Genomic DNA, 21,996 nt, shown 5'->3' with positions numbered 1-21,996 from the left:
AAAACCACGATACCAACACATTTGTCTAAATAAGCATTCATTTTCTCAACAAGTAAAATCTTTTACTCAATCTAAAGGAGTTTGAAAGTTAATTTAGTGAGAGTTGTGATATCAGAGTTGGACATATATTAGGGATTAGATCAGAAACTCCAAGGTATGATATGAAGTTGGCCTAGACCCCAACCTTTTTTTGATTTTGGCATTAGGGAGGGCACAAAGTGTTTCACTCCAGGTATAATTTGATTGATCCACTAGGAAGCTTTTATTGAAACAAACTTTATTTAACGATGCAGTTAAAATATAACAAAAAGATACAGCATAACTTTTACCAATTGAAAATACTTAAAGAGGACAAAGTATAATTCTTAATAGCTAGCTATCTCTGTAGTTCCAGTGTAAGCAATATGCTCACAGACATAAATCCCTCTTCAGAATAAGTTAGTACAAAAAAAGGCTCATATCGTTACTAAATTTCCAGTCTTTTAACACCTCTGGACAGAGATCCAGACAGACATGTCTCCTGACTCCCATACAGCAGTCTCCGGAGAAAGATCTAACTTCCAAACTGCACAACTTCAGAGAAAGAGACCTATATTGTGGCAGATCCCAGTCTCCAATGTTCAAAGAGAGAAATAACTATTTCTCTCTACAGATCCCAAGCAACAATTGAACTGGGTTTCCCTCTGTGAGCCTAGCCCCGCTCAGTCACATGACTTTTCCTGTAAAACCCTAATCAAACCCCAGGGGAAACATTAACATAACCCTGCATTCGTCCCAATTAAAACAGGCGTTCCAGCAATTAAGATCAATTAGTAACAGGGGGCGCCAAGTATAGACAAGGTGGCACCAATAAATAGAAGGGACAGCTAAAAAAAACTCCTGTACCAGAAACATGGCACAAATACATTTCTTAAAAGTACAGTATCGTCACATATAATGGGATGTAACTGAATTCTACTTGGTGTGTACACATGGAGGTCTATGTGATAACCCCTCTGCATTTCGATTGCATTACGAAATACCATAAATGTTCAGTGCTGGTAAACAATGCAGTTTTGGGATAGTAATTTTCTCCCCATTTGGGTAAGTGACATTTATACCAATAGAGTGAGTATATGAACTTCTTTGCTGGTAGCAGAGTTAAAGAGTGCTTACTGGTTCACATGAAGATCCTCCATCTGCTAGTTAAGTAAAGAATTAACCTAATTAAAATATGTATGTTAAGCAGAATTGTCATTAATGTTGCCAACATTAATTTAGAGATTTATGTTGACCAGCAGTAATATATTTGTGTGTACATCTCCATAGCTGGGTTTGGGGAATTCAGCATGATATTATTTAATGTTTGCAAAGGTGTCAGACATATAGTTGATGCTTTTCCTCTTATTTCTTCTCCAGCCTCTCTTTTACAGTGTTTGATATGTCTGGTCAGGGAAGATATCGAAACTTATGGGAACACTATTATAAGTAAGTGCTGGCTACCAAAAAATACAATAGGTTACGAGAAAATTTATTACTTTTGCATTACCTATAACCACATGAGTTTAAAACTAATGGTAAAGCTTGTAATGCTATAATTGCCCAAACATCATATAACTATTTCTTATAAAAGTGAAAAAGATAAAATAAAACTCAGAATTAAATCAGTTGGAAATGTTTGTAACTTTAGTTGGGATGTTCAAATAAAATCATCAAAATAAATTTCAGACTAAAGGGGCATTTGATTTTTGCATAGCTGTTGATTGTGAGATCCATGATTGCCCTTGTCAATGTCAGGATTGTGTTGTAGCTGTGGAATGTGAGTGATTCTGACTGGCAGTGCAATCCAGCTCAAACACATCTGCAGAAAGTGTAAGCAGCTGTCTGGATCAGGACTGTTGATCTGGAAGCCAAACTGCAGACAACATCACGACAAGGCCTCACAAAATATCAGAGAATAACTTGCATTTGCATTCTGTCTTTATACCTTACATGCCCTCAGCACTTTAAAGCCAATGAGTTCTCGTCACTGTTTGTTAGATGCAAATGTGACACTTAGTTTAGAGGTCCCACAAATAGCAATGACAAAAATTATCAGTTTGTCTGCCTCTAGTGGTGTTGGTTGACATGTAAATGCTTGCTAGAATATCAGGAGAACTACCCTGTTCTTCTTCAAATAGTAAAGGTTTTTTTTAATATCTTCCTGAGCAGGCAAATCAACATCTCTTTCCACGTGGTGTGAGTGGTGCCACTGGCAAGTTAATGCAGGGAAACATTTATCACCTGGTTTATTTAGCTGGAAGAGAAATGGATATTGGTTACCTCAGATGTCCTCACTATTTAAAAAAAGCCTGGTATTGTGTTTATGTTGTATTAAGTTGTTAAAAGTGAGGCGAACCAATTTTGGCCATCCATTCTAAAATAGTAAAATTGCAATGTGTATTGGCTACTACATGCACAATCTTCACATAGTATGATTAAAGTGATATAGTCTTAATGGTGCAGCTGTATACAATGTAACATCTCTTCATGGTCTCTTCAGGGAAGGGCAGGCCATCATTTTTGTTATTGATAGCAGTGACAAGTTGAGGATGGTGGTTGCCAAAGAAGAACTTGACACACTTCTTAATCATCCAGGTAGGATCATTTATCTTTGTTTCTGTTTCAATTTATCTTTAAGAAATATTAATTCACCTTCCTCTGACAGCTATGAAAATAGTCAAAAGTGGTTCCTAGTAAATACTGATCAGTCATTAGTTAAAAAATATTGCTAACCGTTATCGTGTTCAGGGGAAGGTGTGAATATATTTCTGAAGCTTTCAAGAAATTCCAGCTGTAACATGAAGTGCCTAATGTGTTGCATAATTTTGCCTGTGGCAAAGATTATTCTGGCAACTGGAAAGTTCTTGTTCACTGCTTAGATAAATGCTAAAGATGGTTTGAACAGCTTTTGAATATGTTGCTAATTATACTTAGAGTAAAATTCCGTCAGTTTTTTTTTAAGGAACCAAGGTGTTCCACAACAAATCGTTTTCTTCATCAAAATCATTGTGATGATTTCTCCTTCCTGCTGCTCCTGTTTGATGTAGAAATTATTCCTGGGTGGAGTCTGCGTTCATTGAAATAAGCTTCCTTGAGGAAATGACATTTCGAGGAAGCACTTAACATTAAAAAATGTTTTGCTTTGTTTTGAAAGCATTGATATTGGAATTCTAATTGGTATAGCTGAGATGAAGCCATTGCCATAATGTTACAGTGACACTGCTGATGGCAAAAATATCAAGAACACTGTCTTTCATACATTGCAATGCACTAATATAGCTGCAAATAAATGTTTTGCTGCAGTTTAATTTCCCAAAATAGGGGATCACATTGGACATACAGCACAGAAACCGGCTGTTCAGCCAACTTGTCCAAGCCAGTGTTTATGTTCCACTCCAGCATCCATTCATCTTTTCTCATCTAATTGTACTATTGTAACCCTTCTCCATCAAATGCTTATCTAACATTCCCTTAAACAATCAATACTATTTCACAGAATTGTTACAGCAATTCTGTAACAATTGAAGGAGGCTATTAACCCATTCTGCACCAGCTCTCTAAATGAACAATTCACTTGGTGCCAATGCATTCCAGATCTTAACCTCACACCTTGTGAAAAAGTTTGTTTTCATGGTGCCATTGATTTTTTTTGCCAACTACAGGTAAATTTTCTCATTCTCGATCCTTTCATGTGTGAGAACGTTTTCTCCGTATCTACTCCGTCCAGACCCCATGATTTGAATACCACCTTCAAATCTCTTCTTGACTTTCTTTCCTCGAAAGAAAACAGTCACAACTTCCCTAATCTATCTTCATAACTGAAGTTCCCCATCAGTGGAACATTCTCTAAATCTTTTTTTATTCAGATGTTGCTGGTTGGGCCAGCATTTATTGCCCACCCTTGAGGAGATGCTGTGGGCCAGACCAAGTAAGGATGACAGATTTCCTTCCCAAAAGGATATTAGTTTTTACAACAATATGGTCATCATTAGACTTTTAATTCCAGATTGTTTTATTGAATTCAAATTTTACCATTTGCTGTGATGGGATTTGAACCCAAGTCCCCAGAGCATTGCCCTAGCTCTTTGGATTATTAGTCCAGTGACAATACCACTATGACACTGTCCCTGCACTCTCTCAAATGTCTTCACATCTTTCCTAAAGTATAGTACTCAGAACTGGATGCAGCCCTCCAGTTGAGACTATACCAATGTTTATACAAGTTCAATATAAAATCCTTTCTCTTGGATTCTATGTGCTATTAATAGTGCTTAGGATACTTTGTTTTGTTAACCAAACACTCAACCTGTCCTGCCATCTTATATACAGAGACACCCAGGTTTCTCTGCTCCTGCACCCACTTTAGAGATGTACCCTTTATCTTATATTATCTCCATGTTTTTCCTACCAAAGTTAATCACTCACATGTTCTGTGTTGAACTTCATCTGCCACTTGTCCATCCACTTGTCTATGTCCTTTTGAATTCTATGCTATCTTTCTCTCAAAACTTGGAAGCATTTGAAATATATTATCCAGAAATTTTGAAAATGTCCCCTGTACACCAAGGTCTAGGTCATTAATAAATGTCAGGAAAGATCCTGAAAGCAAGGATTCCAGCACCGAACTCTGAGAACTCCACTGCAAATCATCTTGCAATCCGAAAAACATCCTTTAAACACTAATCTCTGTTTCTTATCAATCAGCTGATTTTATATCCATGTTGCCATGGTCCCTTTTCTTCCATGAGTTTCACCTAGATTCACCAAGTTGCCTAATGCTGTATCAGTTGCCTTTTGGAAGTCCACCTGCACTCATCAACAGAATTACCCTGATCAACCCCTCTGTTACCACCTTCAGAAAACTCCAAGTTAGTTAAGCATGATTCTGTCTTAACAAATCTGTGCTGGCTTTCCTTAATTAACTCTCATTTATCCAAATGACCATAAATTTCATCTCAAATTATCGTTTTTAGATGTTTTTCCACTGCCACAGTTAAATTGACTAGCCTGTAGGCCTGTAGTCATTGGGTTTATCTTTGCACCTTCTTTTGAACAATGGCGTAACATTCATAATTCTCCAGACCTTTGGCACAACCCCTGAGTCTAAAGTAGATTGGAAGGTTATGACAAGTGCTTCTGCAATTTCTGCTCTCACTTCCCCTAAGTATCTTCGGGTGCATCTCATCCTGAACTGGTGCCATTCCAACTAAGTACAGACAGTTTATCCATCACTATCTCCTTATCAATTTTAAATCCTTCTAGTGTATTAATTACCTCCTCTTCCAGCATGACCGAGGAAGCATCTTCTTCCTTGGTAAAGACAAATACAAAGTATTCATTTAATATCTCAACTATGTCCCCAGCCTCCATGCTCTAATGCCTATTTTTGTCTTTGCAGCCTCATGAGGCTTGAGCATCTAGTGATAACTTGTGCCTCTGTCATACTCTTTCATCCAGCTATTTTTCCACAGAACCCAGTCCATGCACATCTCTGGTATTCAGGATTTGGCTATCCATGAGGATTGTCACTCTCTCAGTGGAGGAACTCATGTACATTTATGCCACAGACATTGATGCATCCATGACCTGGATGGATGCGTCACATAGCATGCATAACCCCTGGAAACTCCACCAGATATTCATTGCATCTTTTTTGTTGCCCATTTGTTGACCACAGAGGCATGTCACCGGACTAGGGCAAAGCATCCCCAAACCTCCAACAGTCAGAGTTGTTCAAATGAACATTATTCTTATCGCTCACTATTGCGTGTAATGTCCTCATCATTAGGGCACTCGCTGTATAGTGGCTCCACATCGGCCCCATATCAGTGATAGGCTGCCCTGCCTCCAGGCCCCCTAGCTCCACTGTCTCCTTTTCCATTAATGCCAGGATCCTAAATTATAGCACATTGCATCCAGTCCTCCACCTCCGACATGCATTGTGGGTTGTCTGCTGCAAGCGCAGAACTTAGCATTTTCACTTGCCCATCACAGATATGCACCATGTTTTGTTAGTGGCAGCCTCACTGTCCATGGGGCATCAGGGATGTCTGCTGCATAACATGCACCTGATAGCCAATGCAGTTGCTTTGGCATTGCTGTGGACTCTTATGTCAACCCCTTCTCTAATTTCATCTTCATCTTTCATAGCATTTAAAGTTGTGAACTTAATTTTATTTGCCACATTCACTTCGTCTGACTGTGTCAGCAGCTTGGTTATCTTCCAACATTGCAACTACGTACAAGGTACCACCCCAAGACTGCTCACCACTTCTGTAATGTCCAGCCATATCTGCTTAACTGGTTTTCTCATCCAGCTCTACCCAAAGAGAACTTTCTTCCTTCCATGCCTTACCACCAGGAGGACCTCCTCAAGGAGCCATCAGAAAACCTGACCACTACCCTCGTTCAGGCTGCTGCCATTCCCCAAATAGTTGTCGGACACCTGTCCTCCACTGCTCCTGTCTTTCAGTTCTTTGCTGACTGCCTTTTGAATATGGTGCCTGTCTAACACAACTCAGTATTTCCCCCAACTACAATATGTAATTGGCTACCTTGCCTAACGTCCATTAATTGGAAGCCTTCCACCCCAACTGTGCAGCTGCACCATAAACTTTACATCCCAATATCCGGACTTTGTTGCTGCTTGTAAAAATTCACTCATGCTTTTATACAACAATCTGGTGACTCTTCACTTAATAACATGTTTACTAAAAAAATTATTAGTAATTAGATATTGATTGAAACATGCAGTAGTTGTCTAGAATACAATTGTTCTACATTAAATACTTACTACAAATGAAAATTGAAGGATTAGGAGACAAAAAAAACTTTTATTTTATGCAGCTCTAACTGCCTATCGAAGCACCTGCTGAAGTGATTATTTCCTGTTGTAGTCCAGAAAGTAAATATAAATTCCAATCATTAGTAGCTATATTAAAATGTCTGTGCTCTAATTGTAGAAATACACCTCTTGTGTGTGATTCGACCCAGAGTAGCTTCTCATATATCATTTGCCAGGGTTATCAGCTAGACTGTCCATCTTTTCATAGTACATAGTTGGTGCAATATAAATCTTACATTAACGTCAACAAAAATTTTGCTTTCAGACATTAAACACAGACGAATTCCAATTTTATTTTTTGCAAACAAGATGGACCTCAGAGATGCTTTGTCATCTGTAAAGGTTTCCCAAATGTTGTGTTTAGAAAATATCAAAGATAAAGCATGGCATATTTGGTAAGTGGAATTGTAACCTATTAACGGGTGTGTTTCTCTATGAATGTATAGTGCTAAATAAAGATTTATTATTTACTGAATGCTTGTAGAACAATGTTTCAACTGGACACTTTCCTCATCTGTAATTAATTATCCTCATCTGTAATTAAAGTGACATCCGCCCAAATATCCTAAGGACATTGACATTTCAAGTAAATATCATGGCTAAGGGTCAGATATGTTTTAAATTGGACGACCCGTCAATATGGTGTAGAATTAATGCTTTGCCACCAGATGTCAGCATAGAATGTAAATACTGTCACCTTGAAAAATATATGCCAAGGGATCCAAGGCCAGAACATCACATATTTCAATTCCATATTGATTCCTGAAAATTACACGAGAATTCAAATAGTCCCCAGTTTTAGACTTAACAGCAAAATATACATGCGGTCATTATATGAATGTTCTTTTTGTCTATAATTGTACGCTGGGTAGCCTCATATTATTTATCAGGATTATTAACAATTACTGCCAATCTTTTCATCACACATAGTTGGAACTAAAGAAATCTTAGCATTAAAAACAAAACTTTGATTTTGCCTTCAAACATTGAATTCAAATGGATTGACGTTATCTTGAAGTTTTATTTCTTTTCGGTGAAATTTCTGCTTTCTTCTAAAGTTGTGAAGGAATAATAATCTCTATGTCAGGTTACAAAATTTCTTATTTTTCTATTCTGCATGTTTCTCACAAGATTGCTGCAGAAGTAAAAGTATCGCATGAAAATATAAATTGGTATGATTCATTATATATTTCCTAAGGAACCATAACAGTGTGCGTGATACTCACAACCTTTGGCTTATAAGACATGTGTGCTTCTGGTAATCATCTGCAGAAATTATATATCGGGAAATTGCAGGGTGTTCCCCTTGATTTTCATCAACTTAATCATTTTCAGCTTTCTCCTGAAGTGTCAGACTCCCTACCAGGACTATGATTTATATAGGTCCTGCAGTGTATATTCCTGTAAGCTATTTTAAACTAGTATGTGTTGGGTGAAATGGTCGCAATGCCATTTTTTTGTAGTCTGTTTGACAATGCTGGTTTGATCTTTCTTTTCAGTGCCAGTGATGCCATAAAAGGAGAAGGACTACAAGAAGGTGTTGATTGGCTCCAAGGTATAATTTGTAGCTATACACTGTTGCTTTTATCTCATTCTTTTTAATACCTTAGAAAACATCTCGCATTGTAAACTTTACTCGTTTGTTTCTGTCTGTTCCTATGTTTGCATTACCCTTTTTGTGTTTTTCCTGTTCTCTGGCCCCAAACCAGAATACACGATAAGCATTGGATTAGCACTTTGCCTATTCCATATAGCATATGTCGTTATTTCCATTTAGGACTCTATGCTGATGAATGTGTATCTATGGACAAACCAAGAGTTCAAAATAAATGAAACAACGATGGAAGTGTAAATGACTTTAAAAATACATTGGCCTATTTCATAATTGGGAAATTACTTCTGAACTTCAAAAGCAAGTAAATTGTTATTAGATTATAGATTTTGATCGACTGAAAAGAAGAAGGAGCTTGCATTTGTAAAATGTCATGTTACTGCTGAGAAATATCTGATTCGCATGACAATAAATTACTTTGAAGTGCCATCACTCTTTTGTAGACAAATGCAGAAGTGAGATGAATGATCAATTAGCCTATTTTTGATTTTTATAGTTTAGGGAAAAATGCAAGGAAAGCTCTGCTTTTCTTGATATTCTGCCATAAATTTGTTGACCCCTAACTGAAATACTGGAGTTCCTAACTGGGTGCCCTCTTAAAGTCATATTCAAAAATCTACATCCCCAAAATGCAGCATTCCTTTGGCATTATACTGATATGTCAACCATGCTGAAGTCCTCGAGTACGGTTGAAACCCCACAACCTACTGACTTGGAGATGAAAATGCTACCAAGCTGACAGAACTCTATAAAATGTACAGGAGGTACTGTCCTGCAACCAATAGTTCAGTATCAGTAAATTGCACAGAGGGAATGTCAAATAAATTCATAAATATTAATCATCTGTACCCCAGGGTTTAAATTTTGGTATATAGACTAATTGAGTGACAAAATTATTCCAATCTGCTTAATAATACTCGCCCTCACAGCTGAGAAATGGACACTAAAATCCTTTACCTTTTTGCAATATGGAAAAGGATAATTCATGGAAAGCCACCAATTGGGCAAGACAAAGTCAATTAACTCTTTCCAAAATAGTCCAGTTCCTGCTGTTTTGTAACTTTAATTTCTGTGACATTTTCTGCAGTGGGAGATTTAAAGATTATCATCTGGACCAGTTTTACTTGGAAGTTAAGCATGCAGAATAATAAATAGGTGTATAGAATTAAATAGAAGTGAACAGATTGTTGAAATTATGTAACAAAATCAAAACTTGAATAAATTATATATGTATTCTAAACTTTATGGTGACAATACTGTATTTAACTACAATTTTTGAAATGTATTGGTATTTATCATAGAATCCCTACAGTGCAGATTGAGGCCATTTGGCTTGTTGAGTCTGCACCAACTCTCCAACAGCGTATCTTACCCAGACCCTATCATAAGAACATAAGAAATAGGAGCAGGAGTAGGCCATCTAGCCCTTCGAGCCTGCCCCGCCATTCAATAAGATCATGGCTGATCTGTTGTGGCTCAGTTCCACTTTCCCGCCCTCTCCCCATAACCCTTAATCCCCTCTCTTATCAAGAACCCATCAACCCGCTTCTTAAAAATATTTAGCGAGGCAGCCTCCACCACTTCAACGGGCAGAGAATTCCAGAGATTCACCACCCTTTGAGTGAAGAAGTTCCTCCTCAACTCCGTTCTAAACCGCCTCCCCTTTATCTTGAGGCTGTGCCCCCTAGTCCTACTGTCTTTTTTGAGCGGGAAGAGTCTCTCCACCTCTATCCTATCCATCCCATTCATCATCTTATACGTCTCAATGAGATCTCCCCTCATTCTTCTAAACTCTAACGAGTACAAGCCTAGTTTATTCAGCCTCTCCTCATAGCTCAATCCCCCCAACTCCGGTATCAGCCTAGTAAACCTCCTCTGCACTCCCTCCAGGGCCAAAATATCCTTGCGCAGGTGCGGCGCCCAAAACTGCACACAGTACTCCAGCTGCGGCCTCACCAATGCCCTATACAGCTGCAGCAAGACCTCCCTACTTTTATATTCAATCCCCCTCGCTATGAAGGCCAGCATCCCATTCGCCTTCCTGACCACCTGCTGCACCTGCAAGCTGGGTTTTTGCGACTCATGCACAAGGACCCCGAGGTCCCTCTGCACCGTCGCCTGCTGCAGTTTTTCGCCACGTAAGTAATAGTCCTTCCTACCATTCTTCCTACCAAAGTGGACCACCTCACACTTGCCAACATTAAATTCCATTTGCCATTTCCTGGCCCATTCGCCCAGCCTATCTAGATCCTTCTGCAGACTCTCCACACCCTCCGCACAATTTGCCTTTCCCCCAATCTTGGTGTCATCAGCAAATTTCGACACCCTGCACTCGGTTCCCTCCTCCAGATCATCTATATAAATGGTAAATAGCTGAGGCCCCAGCACCGACCCCTGGGGCACCCCACTAGTCACCAACCGCCAATCCGAATAGCACCCATTGACCCCCACTCTCTGCCTCCTATTTGACAACCAATCCTCTATCCACGCTAACACCCTACCCCCAACTCCATGTCCCCTGACCTTCTGCAATAACCTCTTGTGAGGTACCTTGTCAAACGCCTTCTGAAAATCCAGAAAGACCACATCCACCGGCTCTCCTCTATCCACTGCCCTAGACACATCCTCATAGAACTCCAGTAAATTTGTCAGACACGACTTCCCTTTAATGAAACCGTGTTGCGTCCGCCCTATCAAGCAATTCCCTTCAAGATGCCTCGCAATTTCCTCCTTAATGACGGATTCTAACATTTTACCTACCACAGACGTTAAACTAACCGGCCTATAATTCCCCGCCTTTTGCCTGGCACCCTTCTTAAACAACGGCGTAACATTAGCCGTTTTCCAATCTTCCGGCACTTCCCCGGAATCCAGCGACGTCTGGAAAATAACCACCAAGGCATCCACTATAACCTCCGCCATTTCTTTCAGAACCCTCGGATGCATTCCATCCGGTCCTGGGGACTTGTCCACAATCAGCCCCTCCAGTCTGTCGCGCACCATCACCATAACCCTACATATTTATCCCACTAATCCCCCTAACTTGCACATCTTTGGACACTGGCAGTTTACCATGGCCAATCCACCTAACTTGCTCATCTTTGGATTGTGGAAGGAAACTGAAACACCGGGGGAAATCACGCAGACACGGGAAGAATGTACAAACTTCACATTGTCACCCAAGGTCGGAATTGTATCTGGGTCCCAGGAGCTGTGAGGCAGCAGTGCTAACCACTGTGCCACCCATTCAGAATGTTTTGCTAAAATAGGAGCAAATTAGGAGCAAATTAATGGATGGTAACTTCTGAACTCTCCAGCATCAGATTGTAGGGTACCCCAAAGATGCACTGGGAAGTCTCAGAACTTTAAAAGTAAGGGTTTGCATTGTAATTGCGCAGAAGTGCTAACTTCCTCTGGGCAATTGTCCTGCAGTGTGAACCATCTGAAAATGCAATTTAAATCGCAAACTTCAATGGTTCTGCCAGGGTTACACCAATAGTTACTCAAAGAAAGTTAGAAGAATTAACATCTTCTAACTTCTGTGTAACTGTTGTAAAGACCAAGACCATGTGGCTCCCACCCACCTCAACTAACCACTCCTGCTACAGTATTCCTCAACTCCCACCCACTCTGTGCCCAGCAAGCCTGATCCCTCACTCTGACCTGATCCTCCCATCCTTCTAATTTCTGACCCCTTGCAACCTCCCCCACCTTGACCTCCGATCTCTCCATAACCACCAACACCTTCCATCCACCTAAATCCCATCCACATGTCTTTTCTCTGGCCTGTTAATTTCACTGCATCCTTTAAAATAATGTAGTAAAAAGAGGGTATGGCCTCCTTGAATTCACCAGAATTGGACTTTGCTTGAGCCAATGAGGGCTCTTTCAATGTAAGCTCCAAGTAGCCCCAGCCACTGGATATTTCAGTACAGTTTTCAAGACCAGACAAATGTGCATTAAATTCTTCTAATTCCTGAAGGCCATCTCTTTCCAATGCTAGTCAGAGTTTGTGGCCCAATATACTCAAATAGAGATGTACTGTTCATGTAGCTGATAAGATTATCAACATTATTCATATCCTGGTATGAATTTATATGTAACCTACAAATGGTCAATAATAAATTAGATAGGTTTCCAAAGAGACAAAGTTTAGTGAAACACATCTTTGTATAATCTACAGTGGAATTGAAAGCAACCATGGAAGATACAGTGCCTTAGCTGAACCCAACTTCTTAACCAAATCAAGACCTGTACAAGGCAGGAAAGCAGTGAGGGAAATGTCTTTCTTTCAAATGTAATAAATATGTTTGATGCAACAATATGGAAATTTTATTTTTTTACCTCTGTTAAGAAATGTCTACACTTTTACACTTTTCTAAAATTATTTCTACAATGATCTATAAAATTAGGATGTTGAATGTTTTAAACTATAATTAGAATAATTGAGAAAATGCATAACCATTTTTCATTGTATTCTTTTGAGAATTTAATATTAAACCTCATTTTATCTTCATTATGTGCAGAAATGCCACTGTAATCATCTGATGAATAATTACAGCAAGCCATAGCAAATAAAAAATCAGCCACTAGGTGTCAGGCATATTTTGACTGCAGGTACTATAGTTTTATATGGTTAAACCAAACATTTCCTGTTTATTATACATTCCTTTGTTTAATTTATTTCCCCTCTTTCTATTTATTTTATTTTTAGATCAGGTAGTTTTCAAGAAAATATTTCAGTTCTGAATTTAGCTGGGAGGCGGTTGATACTGGTGGTTAAAGTGTCTTCCACCTTTTAGATGGACTACTTTATTGTTATTGTTCAGGTGGTGCTAAGGAGCAAAAGACAATCACAGGACACCCAGGTGTCAAAGCGGTTAAAACAGTACCCTTACATCTCCCAAAAACCTGAATTTGAATGCAGTACAAATTAATAGGGTTGAAGTTATTTCTATGTGTTATCTGTAAGATCCCCAAGGAAAATAAATCTGGGCAGTCTGAATTGAATTCCTAATGGCCGTGAGTCAACAGCGCCAAGCTGTTGCTTCAATTCTTACAACTTGGAAAGGTCACAGAGGTGGCTGTTGGGCAATATTACAATATTATTGTTTGGTAGTAGAAATGTTTTCCTTAGTGTATAATTAATGCACATTTTTGGGCCATGATAGGAGTTTTATACTGTTTAGGTCAGGTAACATCAGTCAGATGCAGTATAATGATCCCACTACTCCAGCCCAGCAGCGTGCAATAATTATATCTCTTGCTGCCTGCGGGCCACATCATAGGCAGTGTTTTATCTATATTTTACTCGAGTAATACAATGTTTCAAAGATTTGTGAATATTGTTTTGCTGATAGTACTGTATAGCCATTTTATCTTCAGGCTAACATCACTTGGAGCTGATTTCATTATTCAGTTTATAGCAATGAGATTCTAATTCCTATTGCTATCTCAAAGGGATTCAAAGAGCCAGATTGCCATGTGACCTGTTATGAGAACAGTCAAATTACTGCTTTATAACTGGTTGTCTAACCATTTTTTAAAAAATGATAGCCAGTTAGTGTCTTTTATATGCTTCAGAAGTTTCACAATAAAAACTTCTGTTACAATTGAAGATGCTTGCTGAGTTTTTAAAAGCACATCACAGATTAATTTATTTGGCCTTTTATATAAAGGGGCTTCTCAAGTGGTAATGGAAACAGATTCGACACTCACTTCCAAAAGGAAATTGGCTAAATACTTGACAAAGAAAGATCTGGGGTATAGGGAAAAGGGGGGAGTGGGCTAATTGGATAGCTCATTCAAAGAAGTACAGTCAGTTGAATATTATCTTCTGATCTGTATCATTCTGTGATTCTATGAAGTCCAGAAAGTTAAGAAACCTAAATGTCTCTGACACACGCATTGTTATTTGTGCTTTTTTGCTGTTTCTACTAGTTTAAATGCAGCAGCAGTTTGAAGCCACATTTTTTTAAATTCATTTATGGGCTATGGATGTTGCTGGCTAGGCCAGCATTTATTGTCCATTCCTAGTTGTCCTTGAGAAGGTAGTGTTCAACTGCTTTCTTGAACCACTGAGTCCCTGAGGTGTAGGCACACCCACAGCACTGTAGGGAGAGAGTTGCAGGGTTTTGACCCAGTGACAGTGAAGAAATTTTCACGTTAAGATGGTGAGTGACTTGAAAGGGAACCTCCATGTGATGGTATTCCCATGTATCTGCTGCTCTTGTACTTCCAGGAGTTAGTGGTCATGGATTTGGAAGATGCTGCCTAAGGAGTCTTAGTGAGTTCCTGCAGTGCATCTTGTAGATGGTATACACTGCTGTCACTGTTTGTCAGTGATGAAGGGATTAAATATTTATGGAAGGGACAGCAATCAAGTGAGCTGCTTTGTCCTGGATGATGTTGAACATCTTGAACGTTATTAGACCTACAGTGTTCCAGGCAAACATAAGAACATAAGAAATAGGAGCAGGAGTAGGCCATCCAGCCCTTCGAGCCTGCCCCGCCATTCAATAAGATCATGGCTGATCTGTCGCTGCTCAGTTCCACTTTCCCGCCCTCTCCCCATAACCCTTAATCCCCTCTCCTATCAAAAACCCATCAACCCGCCTCTTAAAAATATTTAGCGAGGCAGCCTCCACCACTTCAACGGGCAGAGAATTCCAGAGATTCACCACCCTTTGAGTGAAGAAGTTCCTCCTCAACTCCGTTCTAAACCGCCCCCCTTTTATCTTGAGGCTGTGCCCCCTAGTCCTATTGTCTTTTTTGAGCGGGAAGAGTCTTTCCACCTCTATCCTATCCATCCCATTCATCATCTTATATATCTTATATCTTATATCAAGGGAGAGTATTCCATCATGCTCCTGACTTGTGCCTTGTTGTTGACTAACAGACATTGGGAGTTAGGAGATGAGTTACACACCACAAGATTCCTAGCCTTTGACCTGCTCTTGCAGCCCACAGTATTTATATCATGGTCCAGTTCAGTTTCCAGTCAGTAGTGATCTGCAGGATGTTGGTAGTGGAGATTCAGCAGGTAATGCCATTGAATCTGTTTTGCTGAAAGTAGTCATTGTCTGGCACATCCGTGAAGCAAATGTTGCTTCCTATATTTGAACATAGACTGCTTCCGTATCTGAGGAGTCATGAATGGTGCTGAACATTGTGCAATCATCAACAAACGTCCCCACTTTTGACATTAAGGTAGAAGGAAAATCATTGGTGAAGCAGCTGAAGGTCACTGCCCTATTGAACCCCTGCAATGATATCTGGAATGGAGACAATTCACCTCCAACCACCACAATCATCTTTCTTTGGTGGAACACACAAACAGAGCATCCATGAGCATGTTATTGCTGAGTATGTGTTGCTTAGTAGTGCTGTTGATGGCCCCTTCCATCAGCTTATTGATATTCGAGAGTAGACTGATGGGTTGGTAGTTGGCCGGGTTGGATTTGTCCTGATATTTATGTACAGAACACATGCCTGGACAATTTTCCACTTTGTTGTGTAGATGCCAGTGTTGTAACTGTATTTGAACAGCTTGGCCAGGGGCGCGGCAAGATCTGGAGCACAAGTCTTCAGTACTGTTGCCAGAATATTGTCAGGGCCCATAGCCTTTGTAGTGCCTAGTGTCTTCAGCCATTTCTTGATATGACATGGAGTGAATCAAAGTGGCTGAAGACTGATATCTATGATGCTGGGGGCTTGGGGAGGTGATGGCATAGTGGTATTATCGCTAGACTATTAATCCAGAAATTTAGCTAATATTCCGGGGATCTGGGTTCAAATACCACCATGGCAGCTGGTGCAATTTGAATTCCGTAAAAATATCTGGAATTAAGAATCTACTGATGACTATGAAACCATTGTTGATTGTCGGAAAAACCCATCTGGCTCACTAACACCTTTTAGGGAAGGAAATTTGGTGTCCTTACCTGGTCTGGCCTACATGCGACTCTAGGGCCACAGCGATGTAGTTGACTCTCAACTGCCCTCTGAACAAGGGCAGTTAGGGATGAGCAATAAATGCTGGCCAGCCAATGACACCCATCTCCCACAAATGAATAAATTAAAACATTTTGAGTGCGGCAGTTTGGTTAGCACTGCTGGCTCACAGCTCCAGGGGCCCGGGTTCAATTTCGGTCTCAGGTCACTGTCTATGTGGAGTTTGCGCCTTCTCCCTGTGTCTGCATAGGTTTCCTCCAAGTATTCCAGTTTCCCCCCACAGTCCAAAGATGTGCGGGTTAGGTTGACTGGCCATGCCAAATTGACCCTAGTGTCAGGGGGATTAGCAAGGTAAATATGTGGGGGTTACGGGAATGGGGCCTGGGTGGGATGTGGTTGGTACAGACCTGATGGGCCAAATGGCCTCCTCCTGTCCTGTATGAATTCTGTGAAATCCTATGATTCCAGAGGAGGCCAGAGTGGACCATCTACACAGCACTTCTGGCTGAAGATTATTGCAAATGCTTCAGCTTTATCTTTTGCACTGATTTGCTGGGCTACTCCATCATTGAAAATGGGGATATATGTGGAGTCTCCTCCAGCGAGTTGTTTAATTGTCCACCACCATTCACGACTCGATGTGGCAGGACTATAGAGCTTAGATCTGATCCTTTGGTTATGGGATTGCTTAGAGATATCTGTTACTTGCTACTTATGCTGTTTGGCATGCAAGTAATCTTGTGTTGTAGCTTCCTCAGGTTGACCTCATTTTATGCGTGGTGTTGCATCTGGCATGTCCTGCTGCATTCATAATTGAACCAGGGTTGATCCCCTGACTTGGTGGTAATGGTAGAGTGGGGCATATGCCAGGCCATTACGTAGCAGATTGTAATCGTGTATAGTGCTGCTGCTGATGGCCTACGGTGCCTTATGGATGCCCAGTCTTGAGTTGCTAGATCCGTTTGAAGTCGATCCCACTTAGCACTTCCAGAAAAATTAAATATCTCTTTAGATACAATAAAACCATTACAAATTCAGGTAAGTGATATGGATAAAATTGGGACATGTCTTCAGTTATTTGGCTAGCTTGCAAAAGCTAGGCCTGTTCTCCTTGGAGAAAATAAGACTAAGAAGAGATTTAAGAAGTGTTCAAATTCATGAGTAGTCTAGATGGAGCAGATAGAGACAAACTTCCCGTTGCTGACAAGGTCACTGATATAAGGTGATTACTAAACAAACCAATGGCAATTAGTGGCTAGGACAATTATTTTGAGAGATATCTATGGAGAAAATGGGAGCGGAATGTTCTTTCAGAGATGGACCAGATGGCTGCCTTCTGCATTATAACCATTCTATGTCAATTTTAATTATTACACTTCTGAACTCTCTATTGTTCAGCAAGTCTATCTAAAGTGTAGCAGGATCACACAACTAGGATTGTCTTGGGTTCCTTTCCCACAGTGTTAACTGGTCTCAATCAGGGTGGCAGTAAAGACACCACAATTGCTCTCAATTACAGAAGGTGGAAGAGCTCCAGATTCCAGAGACCTCTGCCAAAAGTATGTGTAATTGGATATCAGATGAAGTTGGAATCAGGCTTGACAGTGATGCATCACAATTCAAGTGTGTCAACGCTCACTAGAGGCTCAGACATGAATAATAACCACGTGGGTGGGTTATTGAAGGGCAAACCCTCATGGGATTGACTCCCAGCAAAGAATGGACACATGGAGCAGAAAGGAGAAGGAAAATATCCATATTTAAATCTTTTTTGCCATAGGCGAGGAAGTAGGAGATTAAATCCCCCTTTCCACCACATCCCCGCTACCCCAACTATATGGGATGTTGGTAAAAGCTGTCTTTCTGCATCTTAACTTACATTTGTTAAAATAAGTCAAAATTGTTTCATAGGGTTGTTACAAAATCTCGTAACTGACTTTGTGTCTTATGATTTGAATTTTTTGTTAAAGCATAGAAACCCTACACTGCAGAAAGAGGCCATTCGCCCCATCAAGTCTGCACCAACCACAATCCCACCCAGGCTGGACCCCATATCCCTACATATTTTACCTGCTAATCCCTTTAACCTGCGCATCTCAGGACACTAAGGGACAATTTTAACATGGCCAATCAACCTAACCCGCACATGTTTGGACTGTGGGACAAAACCGGAGTACTCAGAGGAAACCCATGCAGACACAAGAATGTGCAAACTCCACACGGACAGTGACCCAAGCCAGGAATCAAACCCAGGTCCCTGGAGCTGTGAAGCAGCAGTGCTAACCACTGTGCTACCGTGCCGCCCTCTGACAAGTGGTATGCTACTTGTAACATCTTATTTTAATAAAATCTCTGACCCTGGCAGAAAATAATACTAATAGCTGTTTGTTCATGAAAAGTGACCAGCCTGTGTGTTTTATGAAAGGATCTACACTATTACCTAGTTATTCTTTCAGCCGTTGGACCTTGGATGGAAGTGATAGAATTGGACAGAGTCATCATGGATTTACAAAAGGAAAATCATGCCTGACAAATCTACTGGAATTCTTCAAGGATAACTAGTGTGTTAATGAAGGGAAGCCAGGGGATGTGTATTTTTTTTGGCTTTTGGCAAAGTCCCAAGTAACAGTGTAAAATTAAAGCACATGAGATTGGAGGTAATGTATTGAGATGGTTAGAAAACTGGTTGGCAGATAGGAAACAGTAGGAATAAATGGGTCTTTTTCCAAATGACAGGTAGTGACCAGCGGGATACTGAGGGAATTAGTGCTAGGACCCCGAGCTATTCACAATGTATTTAGTGATTTAGATGAGGGAACTAAATGTGATATCTCAAAATTTACAGATGACACACAGCTGTGTGGAAGGGTGAGCTGTGAGAAGGACGCAAAGATGCTTCAGTGTGATTGGACAAGTTGAGTGAGTCAGCAATCGTAGCCATCCTGGGTCACATTTTGTTAAGTAACTCAGATGGCTGTCAACGTTCATTTTACTTAGATCCATCAACGTTCCACAAGTCCAACTTCAGAAAAGCAAGCCCTAACCCACCAGTGTGAATCTTCTATCAATTTATAGCTTCTCTTTATAGCTTCTATTAAAACAGAATTGCCCGCTCATCAAATTGAGCTGCTCTTTTTTGAGTCCAATAGAAATTTTTATTTCATGATTCAGTGTTAGAGTTCAGCTTTGGCCATAGCAGTGGTGAAAGCATGGTGTTCTAATCTAGTGTGTGTAGCCAATATGTTTTGGTTCCATCTTATTTTGTAAACTGTTTTAAGTATGCACCATCATTGTGAAGGGACATCAAACAGTTTGTGCCACCAACAATCTAATCTTGTTCCAGACTTTGTCTGCCAACTGAGTTTCTCCGGTTATGGCCTGACATCTACTTCCTTTAGGAGACTCCCCCCCCCCCCCTTGTATCATTGTTCCTGTCTCAAACTTAATATTTGGTGTGCAAGTTTGTTTTTATTTTCTAATAACATAAAGCAATTACTTCCATGATTATCTCATCATAATGAAGGAACCAATAATTCTACAATTACTGACTCCATTTTAAGATGTGACGGTCATTTTGTTTTTTAGTGAATACATGTGATTATAATTGACCCTTCCTAGTTCTATCAGAAAAAGCATTCCCCTTTCCAGCTTGCATCAAAATTATTGATTTTGTGTTATTGATTCACCAGATCAAATCAAAGCAATGAAGGTATGAAGACCTCTGAAAAGAGATGCAGAAGAATATGATTTGGCACAGCTTGAGAAATGAACATTGTACTAAATATATCTCATCATGTTGGGAACCAAACTTTAATTTATCTGTCTTTCAAATTGTATGCTTAAGAAAGCAAAATAATGTACATAGGAGTCAAAGTAATAATGTAGTATTTTTGTAATGCTTGGATACAATGTAGTTTTACTTAGAATTGTATTATGCAATTCTTTCAAGTTGTATTGGTCTGTAAGGTGTACTCGATGAGAATTTAATGTCACAGTTTCCTAGAAACATCAAATGTACTACTGGCACAAAGAGTCTTGAATCGGGGCTTGCTGCTGGCTAACTGGCTCCAAACGTGTAACTGAGAGGGAGTGGCTTCATGCATTCCCATGTCGTATTTTTCTAAACGGCATGAAAAATAACTTCAGACTGGTCCCTATGTCATTCCGCAATTGTTAGATCCTCAGCAACCACGTTACAGGCCATACTGTCAGGTTGTTGTAAAATTGTAATACTTTGTTTACTACAGAGCTGCACAACATTTTCCATTGAAGTGAGCCAGCAGGGAAGGGGAACCAATTCATAGCTCTTTCTGCAGGTAATAAACCTGAAATTTGTTACAAAATGCCAAATGAGAGTACTTGAAATAAAAACAAAAGTATTCTTCTAGACTTGGTGCATCCTTTGCAGACATTTTCATAAAAATATGTATTTTCAAAACATGACCCTTTTTCAGTAATTGCATGGCCCAGATTTTGTTGTTGTAATAATGAGAAAACTATCAATGTTCATGGTGAAACTCTCAGCAACGTCTAGTGTTCACAAATGTGCGCTTAAACTTGGAAATCCAAAAGTTGTTCTGTGATTCCCTGCTCATCCACAGGAGTGCACTGTTGAAGACCCCGTATACATCAGTCTTTTATAAACCACTAAACTGCCAAAGAGCTTGTCTTTTTATACCGTAATATCACTACTTAAAAACCATAAAAATATCTCCTCTTGTAATAAAGGTGCAACTTGCACTTCAACATTATGCTAAGTTATAACAACTGAAGAAGAACCTCTTGCCCCACAAAACTAGTTTTATATTTGTGTAAGGCCAGATGTTTCCATAATGCCAAAACGCTTAAGTTTTTCATTTTTAATTCTGATATTTCAAGTAATCCCAAGACTCTATCTTTATTTTTGACCTCTAAAATTTATAAAAATTGATGATTAATGAGCACATTTTACTTTCCACTTCCTGGGCTGTGATAATTCCACAATGTGATTAACTGCTTACCTTGCATGATGACATCACTGTTGCCAGAAACCTGGCCATCCCTTTGACTTAACACTAGATGAAAGGAGAAATCTATTCCAAGGAGATCACTGAGTCTTTGCGGGCATCTTTCTTTGAGGTCAGTGATGAGTGTCACTTCTTCACTGACCACAAAATCTGGTAAGAAATCGCCACTGTGGCTTTTGCTACCAAATAAACCTGTTGGACTTTAACCTAGTGTTGTGAGACTTCTTACTGTGTTTACCCCAGTCCAGCGCTGGCATCTCCACATCACAATATCTGGGCCATCCATTGCATTAATGATGACAGAGAAAAACTTGACCTTTATTTTTCTTTCTTCACCCATTTTGTTAAGTCACTAAACCAAATACACTATTTTGCATGTTTCATTTTTGCAGTTCACCTAAGTTAATAAGTTTTGAGAGAGTTCTAATTGTATTTGTTTAGATTATTATCACGTTTAGATGGGTGTTATAGAAAAATCAAATCAAATTAGCTAAGGAGCCTTTTTTTATTTTAGCCTATCTTGTGAACTGAAAATAAAGTAAAGCAAATCAAATGGTGTG

General features: G+C 39.7%; 1 protein-coding gene across 3 annotated transcripts in view; it reads left to right on the top strand.

The window, feature by feature from the left end:
* The window catches only part of arl6 (ARF like GTPase 6), a 37,407-nt gene extending 15,418 nt beyond the window's left edge, over nucleotides 1–21,989 (top strand). For 2 of the 3 annotated variants that reach the window (XR_013888678.1, XR_013888677.1), the window contains exons 4-9: nucleotides 1,399–1,467; nucleotides 2,522–2,616; nucleotides 7,131–7,260; nucleotides 8,365–8,420; nucleotides 12,661–12,748; nucleotides 20,120–21,989. Coding sequence is in view for 1 of the 3 variants with exons in the window: in XM_080203886.1 (XP_080060012.1) it covers nucleotides 1,399–1,467; nucleotides 2,522–2,616; nucleotides 7,131–7,260; nucleotides 8,365–8,420; nucleotides 20,120–20,145 (376 nt within the window). In the remaining 2 variants the exon portion in view is untranslated. The remainder of the gene's footprint in view (nucleotides 1–1,398; nucleotides 1,468–2,521; nucleotides 2,617–7,130; nucleotides 7,261–8,364; nucleotides 8,421–12,660; nucleotides 12,749–20,119) is intronic. The other variant, XM_080203886.1, reaches the window with a different exon arrangement.
* Nucleotides 21,990–21,996: the final 7 nt, after the last annotated feature.

This window comes from Carcharhinus amblyrhynchos, chromosome 15 (genome assembly GCF_965287045.1).
Source record: "Carcharhinus amblyrhynchos chromosome 15, sCarAmb.v2.hapA, whole genome shotgun sequence".
NCBI lineage: Eukaryota > Metazoa > Chordata > Chondrichthyes > Carcharhiniformes > Carcharhinidae > Carcharhinus > Carcharhinus amblyrhynchos.
This window is presented reverse-complemented; position numbering and strand designations above follow the sequence as displayed.